General features: G+C 43.6%; 1 protein-coding gene across 1 annotated transcript; it reads left to right on the forward strand.

Annotated features, from left to right (window-relative positions):
* Nucleotides 1-2,343: 2,343 nt before the first annotated feature.
* ZSCAN16 (zinc finger and SCAN domain containing 16) lies at nucleotides 2,344-15,892 on the forward strand. The gene is made up of 3 exons (XM_082731608.1): nucleotides 2,344-3,339; nucleotides 4,313-4,451; nucleotides 11,076-15,892. The coding sequence occupies exons 1-3, from the start codon at nucleotides 2,959-2,961 to the stop codon at nucleotides 11,594-11,596; spliced, it is 1,041 nt and encodes a 346-aa protein (XP_082587734.1). The 5' UTR covers nucleotides 2,344-2,958; the 3' UTR covers nucleotides 11,597-15,892.
* The last annotated feature ends 4,529 nt before the right edge of the window (nucleotides 15,893-20,421 follow it).

Below are 20,421 nucleotides of genomic sequence, written 5' to 3' on the forward strand. Positions count from 1 at the left end.
GAGGGGGGAGAACGAGGCTTCCCGCAGAGCAGGGAGCCCGATGCGGGGCTCAATCGAGGACCCTGGGATCATGACCTGACCTGAGCTGAAGTCAGATGCTTAATGACTGAGCCACCCAGGCACCCCAGTATAACTTACTTTGTAAATTCAATGTGCCTTTGGCATCTTTTAGTTTTTAAAAAGGTTGGGGGTATAAAAAAAATTTAAGTTCCCAAATGTGGACATTTGGGTTTCCCCAATTTAAGTAAACAATGTTTCTTTGTATATGTTTTAACATTTGTGTATTTGTGTATTTTTTAAAAGATTTATTTACTTATTTTAGAGCTTGAGAGCTGGAGGAGAGGGAGAAAGACAGAGAATCTCAAACAGACTCCCTGCTGAGTGTGAAGCCAAGTGGGGCCTGATCTCACGAACATGAGATCATGACCTGAGTGGAAACCAAGAGTTGGTGGCTCAGATGACTGAGCCACCCAGGCACCCCTTGTGTAAGTATTTCTATGTAAATAATTCCAAGAAGCTAAGTTGTTGGATCAAGAGGTATGGACATACTAATTTTAAAGTCTTGCCTTCAGAAAATATACAACCCAAGAATACCTGTACTTTTGCACACTTTCCAATACTAAATATGACCAGTCTTTTTATCTTTAGTAATCTGAACAATTTTTTAATTGTTATTGTTTTAATTAAAATTATTACTGAACTTGAGCACCTTTTCGTGTTGTCTATTTGTGTTCTATAAATGCTTACCTAAGTTGTTTGCCAATGTTTCTATTGGCTTGGTGGTACTTTTCTTATTTTTTGTAAGAGGCCTTTGTGTATTAGGAAAATCAGTCCTGTGTCTTTCAGATGGTGATATATTTTATTCTGAGCTTATACTTTAGTTTTTATTTTCTTCATTTAATATTCCAAAATTTTACATCATTGGTTCCATTTATCTTTTCCTTTGTGGGTTTTCAGTTATATGTCTTTAGGGTTTTATGTCATGTTTATATCCCTCCCCACTCCAAGGTAGCAGTAGCTTCCCAGCCTACCTCCCTGCTTCTGTCTTTGTACAACCCCTTTCACTTACAAGTTTATTTTTAACACAGCAGCCAGAAAAAACTCTTTCAATACCTATATCTGAACATGTTACTCTCCTGCTCAGAAATTCTGAATGACTTCCCATCTTGGAGTAAAAAAAAATATATGTATCCTTGAATTCATCTTGAAAAATATATGTATCCTTGAAACCCTCATATCGTTCCCTCTCTCTACTCCCAACACCCTTTGTTGCCTTAGTTCCAAACACACGAGCCTCCTTACGATGCCTAGAATATTTCAAACACACTCCACTCCAGGCTGTCCATTTGCTATCCCTCTTCCTGAAACAGCTTTACCCCTGATTATACACTCACTCATCTCCCTCAGTCCTTGCTTTAATGTAAGTATATTAGTGAGGTCCTCCATGACCACCCATTTAAAATTGCATTACTTCATTCTCACTCCAAACTTCATGTTTCCTTTATTTTCTCCTTGGCACTAACATGCACCATCTAATATACTATATATTTTTCTTGTTTATTGCCTGCCTACCTACCTCATACAGAGAAGCACACACACTAAATTACAAATTCCCCTTAATTCAAAGGTATTATTTTCCTTTAACCTGTAGCTCCAGCTTCCAGAACAGTGCCTGGTGTAGCAGGTGAATAATCAATATTTGTGTAAGAAAGGGAAAGAGGGAGAAAAAAATTAAGCATTTCTAACCCATCAGATTGGCAAACATCAAAATATCTATGACATTGTGTTGACAAGTATAGGTAAACAGAACATCTCTCATAGGGTTTCTGATTGATAATATAGCACTAACTAAAGTACAAATGTCCCTACTCCGTACTCTAGTAATTCTATTTCTAGGAATATATACTATGTAAATACCCTTAGGCATGAGAAAGATTTATGTTTACAGTAATTTACTCCAGCAGCGTTTCAAAAAGAAGATGGGAAACAACCCGCCTGACCACCAGTGGGGTAACCACTAAAGGATGATGGCCCACACAATGAATACTGTGCAATTGATTAAAAAGGGCAGATCGAGGAAACCCTTTATGCACAATCTCCAATATTAGTTACTAGGAGGAAGCAAGCAAGGCGCAGAAATGCTACCTTTTGTGCAGGAGCAAGGCGAGGGGGATAGGTACCTGCCTGACCCGTGTACGGAACGGTACGCGTCCCGGAAGAAGTCAGGCTGTCAAAAGTAGATGCTGGAGGACACTTACTCTTTTTAAATGTTGAACTGTGTGAATCCATTACTTTTTCATACTACGTATCTAATAAGTAAACCCAAAAAATTCTTGAGAGGGGAAAAGTTTTGAAAAAGAACAAAGAGGATACGCCTGCGGGCCCGCGAACAACCGCTTACACACCTGGTCCTCCACGGGCGGGGCCACCGAGGCGAGGTATCCTAGAGCGGCCGGAAGTGCCCGGGGCCCGCGGCGGGGCGCCCATTGGTCGGCTGGAGTCCAGCCTTTGTTCCCGGCCGCCGAGAGGTGGCTGTGGCCGCGGGCGAATCCGTCCGGCGTCCGTCGCTTCTGCGGGGGTGGTCGAGGGTCGGCCCTCCGCGAGTGGACCGTCCCCACAGCCACGGAACGCCGAGCCTGCGCCTCTCGGGCGTGGAGTCCGCGAGCCTCCGCAAAGCTGAGGCGTTTCTCCTCACAAAGCGGTGACCCTCGGGCTTCCTTGAGTGCTGACGGGCGCCGGCCGCTCCCCGACCCAGAGAGAACCGGGAGTCGCGTCGGCAGCGGGCACTTTCAGTCAGAGAGCAGAGCTAGTCGGCCTGGGCGCCCCGGTGCCGGTCAGCGCGTGTGTGCTCACGGCAGCGTTCGTCCTTTCTCCGCCGCAACGGCGTTCTGTGACGCGGTTCCGAGAGGTTCTCCGTGGGGTCGCGCGGGGCAGGGTTCATCTCCGACGCAGCGCACGATGGCCGCAGCCCCGGCACCCGCCGGACGAGGACTGCCAGTAGTGAAGGCCGAAGACCGTCGCGGCGGACAGGACTGCGCCTCACACTGCACCCCTCACAGGAGGGAAGTCTTCCGGCAGCACTTCAGGAAGCTCTGCTACCGCGACGCGCCCGGGCCCCGGGAAGCCCTCACCCAGCTCTGGGAGCTCTGCCGCCAGTGGCTGCGGCCCGAGTGCCACACCAAGGAGCAGATTTTAGACCTGCTGGTGCTGGAGCAGTTCCTGAGCATCCTGCCCGGGGACCTGCAGGCCTGGGTGCAGGCGCACCACCCGAGGACGGGCGAGGAGGCTGTGACGGTGCTGGAGGACCTGGAGCGGGAGCTGGACGAGCCGCGGAAGCAGGTGGGCAGGGGACGCTCAGGGCGCGCGCAGCGGGCCGGCACGAAGCCGGTGACGGGACACCCGGGGGTACTTCACGGGTCGGCCTAGGGGAGAACAAGGCGTAGGGAGGGCGCCGGTCGCCGGGGTCAGATCACTGGAGCGTGGTTGAGGACAGTCGCGGGAAACGACGCAGAGTCCGGTGCAGGGCTGGGGTCCGTGAGGAGTTACAGGAGGGCGAGTAGGTAACAGGAAAGCAAAGAATCCTCCAGCATTCATAGCTACTAAAAAATGGGCTACCTGGTGTAAAACAAAACAAAACAAACAAAAAAACCTCCCTTTCCATGGGAATAGTCAGGGCGAGTTCAAGTAGATGTCAAGGATATCGCAGAACAGCACTGTCCGAAAGAAGCACAGTGGGAGCCATATGCGGAGTTAAATTTTCTAGTAGCCACATTTCAGAAAATGAGATTAAATATATTTTGTTATTTTATTTAACCCAAAGTAATCATGTAATCAGTATGAAAAATGAGATATTTTACATTCCTTTTTAGCATTGTTTTTAAAATTCAGTGTATATTTTATGCTCTGCCTGTTTCCATTCCTACCAACCACATTTCAGGCGCCCAGTAAGCACACTGTGCTTGTGGCGATAGCATGCAGTTGGAGAAGAAATACCCCCACTTGGAGGGGGTGGTGGAGGTTGGGCGAGGTAATTTTTAAGGTTCTTACCAAGTCTCAAGGCTGTGATCCTGAACCTCTGCCGATCATTGTGAGAAGACACTGAATTTCACTCTCCAGTGGCCTGAAGTGTCGAGATTAATTTCCGCCTCTTCTTTTTTGTAGTCATTATTGCCATTTGCAATTGAATGAGAATTTTTCCCATTTGTGTTCCTGGTCCCTGGTAAATGCTTCTTTTGAGCTTTTCTCTTAAGTTCTTTAAGTTCTTTCAGAAAATCTACCTTACAAACCCAGTCATACTTCATTTGTTCCCCAGGTCCCAGCCAATTCAGAAAGACAGGACACACTTTTGGACAAGTTGACCCCCTTGGGAAGGCCCCATGACTCACTGACTGCGCAGCTCCATCCCAAGAAGATTCATCAGGAGCAGGAATCTGGTGAGCCCCAGAGGAATGGTAAGGAGCAGGAGTTTCTGTGTGTGAGGGAAGATACGATTCCTTGTGTTAGAGAGGAGCTTTCTCACTGTGATGTTCTCCTTTTCAAGTTTTCTTGCTTATTCTCCACCTCACTGTAGAAGATTTTATTCCCTTACCTACTCTTGCCTTATCATGGAAAGAATTATATTTTAGTTTTTCATTAGACTTAAAAGCTGCTTTTTAGCTTAATGGATGGGGGTTGGGATTTAAATACTGTAGTTAATGATACCTTACATTTCTATTTGTTGATATCTGATGCGTCTAGTTCTAAATTCTCTTAAATTTACATTTTTAAATTCATATGACACCCTGTATTAGTCTGTTAGGGCTGTCAGAACAGACTAACACAAGCCACAACAAAAGTGCCACAAGCCACAACAAAAATTTATTTTCTCACAGTTGTGGAGGCTGGAAAGTCCAAGATCAAGGTATTAGTCGCCTTGGTTTCTGGTGAGGCTTCTCTCCTTGACTCACAGACTCGCTGTGTCTTCACATGGTATTTTTGCTGTGCACACATACTCTTGGGATCTCTTCCTCTTATGTAAGGATGCCAATCCTATTGGGTAAGGGCCCCACTCTTATAACCTCATTTATTCTTAATTACTTCTTAAAAACCCCTTTTCCAAATGCAGTCACATTGAAGGTTAGAGCTACAACATAAATGGGCAAGGGGTGGGGAGATACAGAGCACAATTCAGTCCTTAATACAAGCTCACACTGAAAGAAATAGGGAAGAGGGAGCAAGAACTAGTATAGTAGGCTTTTTGTTTCTCCATGTTAGGTTGACTGGGTTTGGGTTGTGGTTTGCTTCACCACCCAGTAATCAGTTCACTAATTGAAAACCAAATGTCTAGTGTATTCCCAGGCTTCAGTAAAAAGTAAACAAATTTTAAATTCCAGTTTGCCCAAACACTGCTTTTTTCAGTGCTCCCTGTCCTTTCTCTGCAGGCTCTTGTGTCCATACTGCTTCGCCTGGCCTATTACACAATCCATTCTCACTATTTTAAATTTTACCAGTACGGTTTCCTCATTCTCTAGGTTCCCTGCCATGTGATTTGTCTAATCTGATAAATGATTTTAAGATATTTGTAGTTCATACTTGGAAAGATGGCATTCAATTATGTATAATTTAAAGGAGTCTTTTCATGCTTTAAAGCATAGTGTTGGTTACTGGTTACCTTTTGAGGTGAGGTTTAGACCCCCTGTTCTATTCATTCTTCTTTTATTAAACATTTGTTGAGCAGCAGCTACATGCTAGGCACCATGTTAGATGTCAGGAATACAAAGGAATGACTTCTTCAAAAAACAGAAGTGAGCAGTTGTGCTATGATCCCACACAAACACAAAAAAAGACAGCTATCCCTGTGGCAGGCCCACAGAAGTGTCACAGAGTAGGTTTGCTTGAGCTGAGATGGTCAGACGGGTGGGGACTAGGAAGGGAGAACATCCAGGGAATAGGTGGGGATGAAAGCTTAACACTAAGAACAGTAGTTGCTCTGAGTTGATTTTGATAAAGAGAATTTTGTGGAAGGGAAAAACCAAATGCCAGTGGTGAAGGTTGCTGAAACAGACGGAGGTCTGTTATATTATTTTATTTATTTACTTACTTTTTAGTTAGTTGTGTTGTTTGGTTTTTTTGTTTGTTTGTTTGTTTTTTCTGGTTTTGTTTTGTTTTCTTTTTTACACAGAGAACGGCACAGAGAACATAGGCAGGCGGAGTGGGAGAAGGAGAAGCAGGCTTCCCGCAGAGCAGGGAGCCAAGTGTGGGGCTTGATCCCAGGAGCCTGGGATCATGACTTGAGCCGAAGGCAGGCGCTTAATGACAGAGCCATCTAGGTGCCCCATAAAGTGGGAGTATCTTAATGTGTGAAAACGTAAGTGGGTTCAGTTTTTATACATGTGAATTTGCTGTATCTCAAGCATCCATCCAATGGGCAGTGCAGTTTAAAATACGGTTCTAGGGGCGTCTGCCTTCGGGTCACGATCCCAAGGTCCTGGGATTGAGTCCCACACATCAGGCTCCCTGCTCTGCCAGAAGCCTGCTTCTCCCTCGCCCGCTCCTCCTGCTTATGTTCCCTCTCACTGTGTCTCTCTCTGTCAAATAAATAAATAAAATCTTTTAAAAAAATAAAATAAGGTTCTAGATGTAGGAGAAAGATGTGGGAGGAGATAAGAAATTTGGGAATCATCCCTGGGTAGGTGATAGAAGACATGGCTATAGACGAAGTTTACCAAGAATGTATAAAGTGAAGAGAGGCACGTGCACATTTTGAAGGCATGCCACCATTTGAAGTTTGAGTGGAGGAAGACGATTCTATAAAAAAGACAGATCAGGGACTATCAGAGACATGAGAAGCAGAAGAGGGTGGTGTCCCTGAAGACACCAGGAGCTGCAGCCAGCTATAGCCCCTGCTACCAGTGGCACACAGGATCAGAACTGAGAAGCAATCATTTACTGATTTGGCATTTCGTTAGTGGTAGTCAAGAATAGTTTCAGAAGGTAGAAGCTAAAAGACGCAGGCTATTTGAATAAGCTTTAGTCACCTCTTCACCTTTTCTTTGTGAGCAGGCATACTGTAAGAAATTTCTCTCCCTGCCTTTGGAAGGAGACAAGACAAGCAGTCAGTCATAAAACAGGTCACAATAATATTTTAACATGTCAATATGCTAAATTCTATGGAGAATACAGGATTATGACTAATGGATAGTCAGTGCAAAACTTTTAAGGTCTAGATGGACTTTCCCTTTTTTTAATAGATATTTCTAGACAAGTTCCACTATTTTGTGTTACAAATTCAGAAAAATACACAGTTCTTATACCTAAAATTGTAGAGGTTTACACATATGCGGCTATTAAAGTAACTTTGCAAGGAAAAATAGGAATGGTCTTTTCTTAATCTAATCTACTGAAGGGTGCTTCATGCAATCTAGCTATCCTGTGAGGCCTGAGAACTTTTAAGGAATCCCTTCTGTCTACACTTAACAGTGGGAATAGGACTTTTTCCTAAGGTGCAAGCACCAAGGGCCATACACAGTTTTTACCTGTGTCACCACCACCACCACCATCATACCCCCCCACCAAAATAACAGATAAGCAAAAAACAAAACCCACCAAAACAATACAAAAACAAACTGCAGAAATCACAACACATTTCAGGACGTATCTCTCAACTTTATTAAAAGCATGTGATGTCCAGTTCAAATCCTCATTTTACAGTTGATGAAATATACCCACGGTGCTTGTGACATGTCTAGGTTTCCAAAGAGTAAGAGGCAACGCTGAGAGTACAGTCAGAACCTGAGGTTCCTGCCTACCGGTCCAGAACAATTATTAAAAGCCATCAGGATAATGTACCAAAAAGTCACTGTTTTTCAAAATATAAATTTATTGTTAAATAGACTTTTATTTTTTGTTTAAAAAAAACTTGTTGTGGGGCTCCTGGGTGGCTCAGTTGGTTAAGCATCTGACTTGGGCTCAGGTCATGATGCCAGAGTTCTGGGATCAAGCCCCACTTCAGGCTCCCTGCTCAGCGGGAAGCCTGATTCTCCCTTTCCCTCTGCTGCTCCTCTTGCTTGTGCTTTCTCGCTCTGTCAAATAAATAAATAAAATCTTTTTTTAAAAAGCTATTGTATCCATACCAACAAGGTATTATTATTTGTATTAGTTTTTGGCTAGGATAATAGGACTCTTCTCCATAAACATAACTGGGAATTACAATAGCAATAATCACTTAATAGAAAACTACATTTGTAGATGACAAAAGAACTCGGAGAGCTGAGTATCTAGAAGTTCTTTGTAGCACATTTTAAAGTATTTCAAAGGGAACTAGGTAACCCACAACACTGTCTCTCCATTAGCAAATAAATGACAGTCTCCTTAACTCCATTCCAGTTTCATTTCACTCAGCATTTAACCTTGTCCTTGCTCCCCTAGATTGTCAAGCAAGTGCATACAGATGATCTTTGTGGACCTGGACTTCTCTCAAATTCTCGCTGATAAGGACTCTTAGTATTATATATGCCAAAATAACATTGGAAGGACAGCCCTGGCAGAAGATGTTAGATCCAAATATTTTTCACTTTGTCTGTTCTAAACAAAGGTCTCTTGGTGCACCTGGGTGGCTCAGTCAGTTAAGCATCTGACTCTTGATTTTGACTCAAGACATGAACTCAGGGTCATGACATCGGGCTCAATACTTAGTGGGGAGTCTCACATAAGTAAATCTTTGAAAGAAGGTCTCTTGGAATCCTGCTGGCCTGGGATTACCTGGCACTTGGAAGAGATACATAAACAAGGCTCTGAAATTCCAGTTGACCCAGAAATAGACTATAGATCCTTAAGATGAGAAAACTTCCCATTTGACACTTTCCATACAATATTATTCTGTACATTGTTCAATTACAGATCTAAGAGTTACCATTTCAGTTGCTGACCAAGAAAAACCAACTCTGTGTTTAAAAAAAAAAAAAGCCTCTTGAAGTCCGGGTGAGATTTTTCTCTAGATTTCTCCTGAAATCATGGTAGAAGAGACTCATCCTGAGGACTAGTAGATCACACTGAAGATGGTGGACTGACCACTCAGATTTGTGTCCTTTTTTTTTTTTTTTTAAATATTCATCTTCATCATTAAGCCACAGGAAAGCCAACCAGTGGTGACAGCTGTACATAAAAGAAGCAGTTGAGCCAACCGATATGCTGATGTTTGAGAATACTTTTCTTAATGGTATGAGGGTGTCTCTGATTACCATGATTTGCTTGATCATTATTACCCTACTAACTCAGCAATACTTCTGTCACACATTATACTTTCATAAATGCTTTACTACACATTCCCTCATCTAATCAAACTATAGGAAAAGAGGGCACAGAGGTGATAAGGAAACCAAAACAGCAGTCATCTGCCAAAATTTAAGCAGTTATCAGACAATTCCAAGGCTGGAATTTAGACCTCCTGGCTCTAACTTAGTCCTGTCATTTCTAGCCAAAGATAATACGGCATTTAGGTTCCAGAACAATATCATCTAAGAGGAAATATCCAAACTTCCAGAAAGTCTACTGCCTGACTTAAAAAAGAAAAAAGGGGATACCTGGGTGGCTCAGTCATTAAGCATCTGCCTTTGGCTTAGGTTGTGATCCCAGAATCCTGGGATCAAGCCTCGCATCAGGCTCCCTGCTTGGCAGGAAGCCTGCTTCTCCCTCTCCTACTTCCCCTGCTTGTGTTCCCTCTCTCTCTGTGTCTCCCTCTGTCAAATAAATAAATAAAATCTTTTTTTAAAAAATGATCATTAAGGAAGAACCAATTTGAGAAAGACTGGGAGCAAGGCAAGGGGACATGGTGATGACAGTGCAGAGCAGACTTCATAGAATGGCACTCAGCCATGTGAGCCAGTGTTCCTCCCCCAGCTCAGGCACTGCTTCTGTCATGCCAGGTGACCAACCACTGAAAATCATAATAAAATGACTGTCACAGTGAAGATTCCTAGGTTTGTTGAGATGGTGGTCACAGCATGACCAAATAGGTGACACTTTCCATTCCCTCCAAATCATCAAAAGAGCTATTGTATTGTCTGATAAAATTCATCTCAGCAAATATTGAGTACTTGCTATTGTGTGCTGTTCTGTACTAAGCTTGGGGTTAAGGACATGGGGAGCAGGAAGAAGGAGAGAACACATCCAATTTGTGATATTAGGGAAGACTTCTGGAGGACAGAGCATTTGAGATGGACCTTGAATAATACCTAGGAGAGTGGTTCTCAAAAGTTTGGTTCCTGGACTATTAGTATCTGTCACACCAGGAAACTTGTTAGAAATGCAAATTCTTAAGCTCTACTCCAGCTTTATCAAATCGTAAGTTCTGGGGTCAGGAAGCATGGCATCTGTTTTAATAAGTCATCCAAGGTGATTCTGATGCACAGTCAAGTTTGAGAACCACAGTGCTAGGATCTGACAGCAAGAGATGATGATAGTTTCAGAAAAAAGGATTCAACCCAGCACATACACCAGACCATCCATTGTTACTTCCTACTAATCTTCCTGGATTTATCTTGACCTACATGCTCTTAAGTCTGCTTTTAATTATTATCCTTCACACATTCCCCTCCTTTGATGGTTCTTATTCACTGCATTCCTCTCAGATCCCTAATCCCACTGTCCTCCACTTTTACTGAATTTTACTAGCACTTAAGCACCTGTGTTTCAGGCCCCTACATGTTTCTCCCAAACTTACCTCCCTTCCCAGCTCTGTTCCTCGATCCCCGTCTGCTCCTCTTAATTCTCCTCAGCACATCTCCAGTCCCCATTTACCACTCACTCTGCCTTTGCACAGGGTTGCCAGGTAATCCACATCATTGGAATCCACATCACTGCCTTTTCCTCTCTTCTTAATCAGCTCCCAAGAACGTATTCCACTGCTCTCTTCCCCACTGCCTCTTAATCTCTTCCTTACATTGTCATATATGTTTTGACGGTGCCAAATATCTAGTTTGTGCATTGTGTGTGACTTTGTTTTTTATAACACATTTATAACATTTACGTGTTCGTTCTTTCATAGGCTTTGCTTCTCAAACCTAGACTAGGACATGTTTGTGTACTCTTTGTTACAGGTGATCAAACCAAAACTAAGAATCAAGCATTGTCCCAGAAGGAAGATATGCCCAAGGACACAGAATTCCTTGGGAAGATAAATGACAGACTTAACAAAGACATTCCTCAACATCCTGAATCCAGAAATGCTACTGAAAGTGAGGGCAGATTAGAGTGGCAGCAGAGGGAAAGAAGACGCTATGCATGTGAGGACTGTGGGAAAAGTTTCAGTCACAGCTCAGACCTTAGTAAGCACAGAAGGACTCACACTGGAGAAAAGCCCTACAAATGCGATGAATGTGGAAAAGCCTTCATTCAACGCTCCCATCTCATTGGACACCACAGAGTGCACACTGGAGTGAAACCCTATAAATGTGAAGAATGTGGGAAAGATTTTAGTGGGCGCACAGGTCTTATTCAGCATCAGAGAATCCACACAGGTGAAAAACCCTATGAATGTGATGAGTGTGGGAGGCCCTTCCGTGTAAGTTCAGCCCTGATCAGACATCAAAGAATTCATACAGCACATAAGCTCTACTAAGATGGTGAAGTAACAGAAATTCTTTAGCTACTCAGGTCTCCTTAGTTACCAGAGAATCTGCCTTAGGGACTGAGTATCCTGAATGCAGGCAAAGCTTCAGTCATCATGGAACATTTCTCTGGCACCAGAGAATCTATCTGAGAAGATTTCCTTTTCTTTCTAAATTAGTTCAGTTTCTTAGGAAGCATTTAAAGTTATTTCAGAAACCCTTGTCTGTTGACAAGACTGCTCACTTGCAGCCCAAAATAACAATGTTTCTTGGTTGAAAGATAGTGAATTCTGCTTCTCAGTTTTCTTTTTTACTTGACTATTCTGTGTATGACATTAGGCAAAGCATTCGCATTTTCCTCTGCCCTCATTTCCCCCTGTCGAAGACACAGTAGAGGTCTGTTGTATTAAGTTAAAGGTCTTCTGTATTAAGTTAAAGCTGCTTCTCAAACAGTACTATATATTTGTTTCCCATCACTACTGATACAATAGCCTAACACAGGGCATGTAATCGTTTTGTGGAATTTGTTTGCCAATGCTAAAAAAGAGGAAACCATCAGAAAAGAAGCAGAGTAAGGAAAACATTCAAGTGGAAAGGAAAGCAGTGAGTGATGCGTAGAAGCTGCTGGGAAGGGAGATGACCGTAATGAGGATAAATCACTCCTCTTCTGAGTCTCAGGTCCCTGTAAACTGAGAGACATGGGGAGGGATTCGTCCAAAACTGCACTGTCCAGTTTGGTAGCCAGTGCCCACACATGGCTGTGGGGCAAATTTAAAATTAAATTCACTCAAAGTAGAGAATTCTGTTCCTTATCACAAGCAGGTAGCAGCTACTAAACTGGACAGCACAGACACAGATCATTTTTATCATTGCAGAGAGTTCTAAAGGACGCTGCTGTCTAACTAATCACCAGTAACATGTCTTCCAGCTTACATATTGTGTGATTCTGAGTTCAGGAAGGTAGTAAAAGAGAAGCCTAAGGAGACTATAGTAGCAACAGGAGATAAAATACACTCTAAAAAAGGACTTAATAATAACTTTATGGCACTTTTCCAGCCTTAAAAAAGGAGTGTATTATAACTGAATGACTGAAGATTATTAAAGTAAATATAATAACCAAATAATCTAAATTGAAAGCTTAAGTTACTACCTCATCTCTAAAACAAGAGTGTAACTACCTTTACAAAGTAGCATCCCATCAGATACCTATGCTGATAAGAAACTGAGACTCTCAGGAGTTTAATAAACAATCCAATTTTTTTGTTTGGCTTGGAAATGTATTAGCAGTTCATATACTTGCAACAGTTTTACATCCCTAGTTTGAAAATACTATAAAATGACATAAATTGTGAGCAGAGGCCCAGCACATTCAAATGTACACCACCATGGAACCGTGAATCACTGGTTCTAGGAACAGCCATCCCCAGAACAAGCAGGAAGGGATCTAATCTCTTCCTGAGAACAAGAATTACACACACTTGCTTCTGCCCGAGGAGTTAAACCACCACAGTCATTTCTCTGTCTTTACTACTATTGGAAGATGAATCTTAAATCACTTCTTGAGAACCAACACCATAAACTGAACTTTTACGTATTTTGAATGTAATGCTGCTTTAAAAGAAAATGTAAGTTTATTCTGAATGTCTAGATCAACTGGTAGAAAATTTTAAAACATCAAGTTTCATACTCCTACTTGTTTTTATGACTTATAATTATCTGAGCCATATTTCAAAGCATTTGAAACAAAAGATTTTTTAATGGTCATGAAGACAAAAGTATTAAATCTTTAATATTAGAAACATCCTTATTTTAAAAATAAAGCTCAGTGCTGAGTGATAGCGTTTCCCCCTTTACTTTTTGTCTTGCTGAGAAGCATAGAAGCTGTTCATAGTCTCTGTAAAAGAAAAGCTCCTATTTATGATATGATCCCTTCTTAAATTTAGAGATGCTTCTGCAATGGTAAGAAAGATCATTTTGGCTACCAAAAGATTAGGTTTCCTAAGATTGATAAAGACATGACCTACTGATTTTCCTTTACCCTCTGTATGCTAGAACATTCTACTCAGATAGTTTTGAATACTGTTCTAGTCTTCAAGTTGTATACCTTCAAAGGCTAGTGAAGATTAGTTTGGAGCACTGAGACAGACCATGCTACCCTTTTTTAGGTTTGGTGTTGATTCCAAATTGCCACCACGGTGTCCACCATCTGATAACAGAGGCAGGAACAGAAATATATGGGGCCAGACACAGCCTGGAGTGCTGCAGGCAAGAGAAACCTGGGATAAAAGCAGGTACAGGCAAGGAGGCATGAGGTTAAAGATCTGAGTTGTTGCTGGTACCAAAAGCAGCAGGTGGTGTCCTGTAAGTGTGTAGAAGCCCAAAGGAAAGACTTGGGGAGGGCGCTCAAACAGCCACGATTACCAGAAGAGAAGCTGCAATACGGTAGACACGGCAGCTACAGCCACGTGGGTCTAGCAGAGAGCCTTCCTCAGCACACAGCACCCGCTCTAGAAGAACCCAGTTTCTCAAACAGTTGTGTCAGAAGCATATGCGTTGCTCCTTCCATCTTTTTGGAAAGATTAGGGTTTGGTTTGGTTTGGTTTTGAAGGAGGCAAGAAGTTGTAGTTTGAAGTTTTGTGAACTAGTGCAGCTGTGATTGTAAGAGGCACCTAAAGGGTGTACGGGGCCCGTCTCTTAGACACAGATGGGGATGCTGGTGAAGTGGTGATTCTGAATGAGGAACTAACAGCTCTGAAGGGAGAAAACAGTAAGTGCTGGGGGAGGGGGGCTATAGGAGGCATTTGTGGGCATTGGTGAATAAGATCAGGGAAAGGGAGAAAATAAAATGAACAAGGATACAGGGAAAAGAACAAAGATAAATCAAGATGGTGATAGGGAGAGAGAAGAGAGTAACAATCTAATAATGGCATCAATCATACTTGAGCCTAGATCACAGGATACAAGCCATACAAAGGAGAACAGATGAGCTCCTTATCCCAAGGTACATTGAATCTTATGAGCACAGCGCGTATCTATCTTTATCCAACAGGTCATTCTCATCCTGAGCATGACATTATTTGTTTACAACCAAAAAGTCCATTAACAGTGAAAACACAAGTAGAAATCTTGACATCAACAAAACAAGCTGTTCTCCCCTGACTGACCCCACAAGTGAGTCATGTTGAGGTTATAAAGGATCAGCTTGCTCAGTCTTTCTTCCTCGAATCATATAAAGCAAGGTTTCTCCATCTTGCTTCTGTTAACATTTTTAGCCAGACATTTCTTTGAGTGCCCTGTCCCCTGCAGGGCAGGGCATTTAGGGGTATTCCCAGCTTCCAGCCTCTGGATGCTACCACACCTCCTACTTGTGACAAGCATTTTTTAAATGGGAGAGTAAGTGCCCCCTTGAGGGGCAGAATCACTCCTAGTTGAGAACTGGTCTGTAGGAAAATAATCTGATTTCCGTAACTGTTCCTCACCATATGCAGTAAGAGTCTATATAGAGATGGTGCTTATAACCAGCACTGCTAGACCCTTCTACCGCAAAAAATGATTCCCAGAGTACCTAAGGTCTAAATGATAATCATGCTGAAGAATCAGTCTGCTTTAGGAAGCCACACCTCACTATTGAAGACCAGAGTTGCTCTTGGGGCCCCCGTCCGTAAGCTCTCAGATGAGCTTACACTGCATTTTTTAAGACTTTCCTCTTCCCCCCGCCCCCCATACTTGTGGTGCTACCCACTCCTTTGCCCTGACCCTACCATGAACAGAGACTTTTTGGTCAAGATTTGCACTGTCCAGTACAGTAGTCATCACGTATATATGGCTTTGCAACTAAGAAACTACTATTTTTTTTTTAAGATTTTTATTTATTTGACAGAGAGGGGGAAGCAGGCTCCTCACTGAGCAGAGAGCCAGATGTGGGGCTCGATCCCAGGACCCTGAGATCATGACCTGAACCAAAGGCAGAGGCTTAACCCACTGAGCCACCCAGGTGCCCCATAAGAAACTACATATTTTATTTCATTTAATTTTAATTAAATTTTAAAACATAATTCAGTTATTGGAAAACCTTTATGTTTGGTATAATTTGGGTATGTGAGCTTACTTTTAACATTTTAAATTTTGTATAATCTCAATAATTAAGTATTTTCAATGAAAACTGAATTGAAATTTACAATAACTAGAAAAAAATCCACTTTTAAAGATTTAGTATAAAATATGAATATAAGATATTTCATTTTTATATTGATTAGATGTTAATATTTTGGATATACTAGTTTAAATAAAATATGCTATTAAAATTAGTTTCACCTGTCTTTTTACTTTTTTAATGTGGCAATTAGAAAACTTTACATAGGTAGATCACATTATATTCCTATTTATTGGACAGCCTAATCAAGGTCTCACCTCAGGGTACATCCAGTTCTCTGTGTTTCAAACCACTTTTTTTTTCTTTTTCTTTTTTTTGGTCAGAGAGAGTGCACACAAGCAGGGGGGGTGTGGGAGGCAGAGGAGAAGCAGGCTCCCTGCCAAACAAGGAGGCCTGAGCAAGGAGACTGATGTTGCAAGACTAGATCCCAAGACCAAGAATCATGACCTGAGCCAAAGGCAGACACTTAACTGAGCCATCCAGGCATCCCTCAAACGACTTTAATTCTGTGAGACTAAGTTCTATAATACCAAGGACTTTTTCCCTATTTCTTCTTATCGATTTGTTCAACAAGTACTTACTGAGCACAATGCTATGTGCTACAGAGACAAGGGCAGGCTGCTCCAAAATGGACCACGATGGCAGACTGATTATTTTAAATAAAAGTTACTTAAGACAGATGGTGCAAGGACACTGAGACCTCCTTTGTGTCCCCCTGAAAGCAGGAAATTAATCTCCCGTGTGAAAGGTACCTTCCCAGTACCAGGAGGTAAGGAGACATCCTTATCACCAGAGATAGGAAATTTAGACCCCATGTTACTGTTTACTAATCTACCACCCCAGCCCAAGTTCTGTTTAGAATTCCTTACTAAATGAAGCTCCCAAAGTTGTTTTCTTTGTCCTGTCAAATCCTCAGATTTATCATCTCTTTGTCTGAAAAGTTTAAAAACTGCCTGCTTTGGTCATTTCCTTAGGTCTTGAGTTCATTATTGGGCTTCCATCTGGTCTTTTCTACTGTTAATCTGTTTCCATTAAATTTAATTCTTAGTCCAACTGGGAGACCACAAAGGGTACAGGAAGAATTTTTTCTTCCCCTTTAGTGCCAAGCCCCTATTCTAGGTACTGAGGACACAGTGCAGAATGAGATAAGATCTCTGCCCTTATAAGCCTATGTTACTGTCAAGGGAGATACCCTCATAGCAGTTAGAATAGCTATTATCAAAAAGACAAGAAATAACAAATGTTGACGAGGACGTGAAGAAAAGGAAGCCCTCATGCACTGCTGGTGGGAAAGTAAAGTGGTGCCACTGTGGAAATCTGTATGAAGTTCCTCAAAAAACTAAAAATAGAAGTATACGATCCTGCAATTTTATTCGGGGTATTTATTCAAGGAAAAAAAAAAAAAACACTGATAAAGATATATGTGCCCCCATGTTCACTGCAGCATAATTTATGACAGCCAAGACAAGGAAACGACCTAAGTGTCCATGGATGGATGCATGTATAAAGAAATGGAATGTTACTCAGCTCTTTTTTAAAAAATGAAATCTCGCCATTTGTGACAATGAGGCTGAACTTGAGTGCATTATGCTAAGCAAAATCAGTCAGAGAAAGACAAATACTGTAACATCTCTCTTGGGGTGCCTGGCTGTCTCAAAGGAGCCTGCAAATCTTCATCTCTGGGTCGTGAGTTCCAACCCTTCGTTGGCTGTAAAGATTACTTAAAACACAAGCAAACGAAAAAAACTACATGGTCTCTCTCTTCTATGTGGACTCTGAAAAAAAATAATAATAACCATGTAGATGTAGAACATGGGCAGGCATGGGTTGAAGGAGGTCAAAAACCTAAAGAAGCCAACCACACAGGTGCTCACAGAGACACATACATATCGAAGAGATCTCATGAGTCAGTATTTAACAGGAACAGTCACCCAGTGGAGTATGTTCTTCTTCAACTCCAACTAGTACACCCGGGACACCTGGGCAGGAAACCAGGGCCAGGCTGACTGTTCCAGCATCATTTCAGCGGCAGAAATACAGATTCCCAGGCGCTGAGGGTGGTGCCTGGAAACGCGTTCAACAACAACAAAGACGACGTCTGTTCTTCCAAGCCCGTCCTACAGTCGAGGGCTCGAGGGCTCGCAGAGCGAACAGGAATGGAAAAGACACCGCGGCACCGGTGAGCAGCACCCCCGGCCGTCGGCGCTCCTGGGGAGCTGGAGCTCCTGGTCCAGCCCGGGTCAGCCCCGCAGCACGAGACCCCGCCGGGCACCAGGAACCCCGCCGGGCGGTGTCCCCCAAAGAGACTCAAGAGCCTGGAAGAAGCGTGTCGTGCCCCGCCCCGGCTGAGCGCCCTGCGGGTACCCGGCGCCACCGCGGGGTCCCGGCCCGCACTCTGCGCTCAGAGCCGCGTCCATCAGCTCAGGGGCATCCCGTCTCCACGGCTTCGCGGCGCCGTGGCCGCTCTGCGTGCTCCACGGCCGCCCTCCACCCTCGCCGCTCCCCGCACACCTCCGCACGTCCCCACCCGGCCGCAGCGCCCGCCCCGCCCCTGCACTCACCGCCAGCCCCTCCCTCCCTCTCTCCCACCCGGCGCCCGCCCTCCCAGCCAGCTGCTCCGGAACCGATAACGACCGGCACAGGAAGTGCCTCCAGTCGTGAGAGCGCCCGGCAAGGGGTCCGGTCTTCCGCGAAGCCCGAAACATGGGGTTCCCGCCTGAAAGAGGCCGGGAGCCCCAAGAGCAAGCGGGGCAGGCGGGTTTGGGGGCCCCGGAGGTTCTCTCAGGGGGCAGGGCTCCCGTCAAGCCCCTCCACCGCGGGGCTGGGCGAACCTCCAGGAGTCGCAGGACGCCCGAGAGTGACTGTAAGGACAGGCCTCTGGGCCCCGCAACCTCTCATCCGGAAAAAACGTGAAGGGGAGCAAAATAGACCGCCCCAAGTGCGCCTCTTTGATATAAGGATAGTTTGGGCTGGTGGTTTTGTTTCGTTTGGTTTTTTAACAAACGGGACAGGAGCTCTGAAAACCATGTAAAAGTTACCCCCCCCCCCCTTTTTTTTTAATTTATTGGACAGACAGAGATCACAAGTAGGCAGAGAGGCAGGCAGAGAGAGGGGGGGAAGCAGGCTCCCTGCTGAGCAGAGAGCCCGATGCGGGACTCGATCCCAGGACCCTGAGATCATGACCTGAGCTGAAGGCAGCGGCTTAACCCACTGAGCCACCCAGGCGCCCCCAGTTACCCCTTTTAAGAAACATTTAGGTTTGCAAGGAAAATCTCCATTTGGAGCGGTGTCGCCCGGGAAGAGGACGAAGGACTCCACACTTCCGAAGCTCCTGGGCAGTGAGACGGTAACAAGTCTGCACAACAACGCCCTCGTTCGTTACCGTGCTTCACCTGACAACCCCGCCGGCGGGGCTCCCCGAACTCAAAGATCTTCATTTGCTGATAGGCTGACATTGTATTTCAGGTGGTGGCTTGGGCCGTTCAAGGATCTCCCCATGTGTACAGGAGGTACACCTGTCATTAAACTGTTTTTCTCGTTAACCTTTTTATTGGGTGTTTGGGGGGAGGGGTCTCAGCCAAAAACCTAGAAGGGTAGAGGGGAAGTTATTTTGTCTCCCTCATAAGAGTAAAGTGGAGGACTGGGAGACAAACCATGAAGAAAGGAAAAGGTTGTGGTCATTGTGAGCTTCGTACAGGTGCGCATCTCAGCTCCCTGAACTCGGCACCTGGCGCAGGTAGGCTCTTGAACAGTAGTTACTTGGACGAATAAGGACAGATCTCAGTGGAAAGTATTAATAGAAAAGGAAGGGGAAAGAGAATCAGATCGACTAAATTTCGCTAATTGACAAAACAAACCATTTTTTCCTGTCTGAAATATATGACACGTCTGCATATTTTAAAGGCCACTACATAATGGAAGTGGAAGAGAGATCGCAGAATAAATATTAAATGAAGAAGTTTACACTCTATTTAAAGAGCAAATGCAATAATAGTAAATAATAAAACAATGCAGTAGGTAGATTGATAAAATCCTGAGAAGAGAGACACGTTATTCAAATAACAGACCAGTATCTAAAATGATTAGGAAAGAGTGAGACAAATCCTTGACTTCAGAGTTCTGGGGAAATGTTACAGTGATTATGGGGTAGGGACAGGGACATTCTACAGGGCAGTAAACACAGACAGGATTGCTAATGTTAGAAAGGAAAAAATCTGCATATCTATAAATAGGGGAATAATTACATATGTTGTATCATATTATACCATTCAGAGGTTGCCTGAGTGGCTCAGTCAGTTAATTGTTTGCCTTGGGCGCAAGTCATGAACCAGGGGTCCTGGAGGTCCTGGGGGTCCTGGGATTGAGCCCTGTGTCAGGATCCTTTCCCTGACTCTCCCTCTCCATCTCTTCCTCCCCCTGCTCAAGCTCTCTCGCACTCTCACTGTCTCTCAAATAGGTAAAATTTTTTTTTTAATAAAATAAAACATTACTCAGCATTTAAAATGACAAATTATCATTGGAAAAAAGTGTCAGAACAAAACGTATTCCATATTTCCTTGAAGAAAACTATGTGTGTATATATATGTAATTATGTGCTGTGCTTGTGAACCTAAAAGAAAAGGATGGACTCCAACCTGAACAGTAATTCCCTCATGTTAAGAATTGTAGAAACTCTGCAGTATT

This window comes from Mustela nivalis (genome assembly GCF_964662115.1).
Source record: "Mustela nivalis genome assembly, chromosome: 5".
Lineage (NCBI taxonomy): Eukaryota > Metazoa > Chordata > Mammalia > Carnivora > Mustelidae > Mustela > Mustela nivalis.

Bases quoted from the DNA above. Each gene is read 5' to 3' on its own strand.
- ZSCAN16 (XM_082731608.1), top strand. From the start codon at position 2,959: ATGGCCGCAGCCCCGGCACCCGCCGGACGAGGACTGCCAGTAGTGAAG. The intron at 3,340-4,312 runs GTGGGCAGGGGA...TTTGTTCCCCAG, and splicing joins TGGACGAGCCGCGGAAGCAG to GTCCCAGCCAATTCAGAAAG. The intron at 4,452-11,075 runs GTAAGGAGCAGG...TCTTTGTTACAG, and splicing joins TGGTGAGCCCCAGAGGAATG to GTGATCAAACCAAAACTAAG.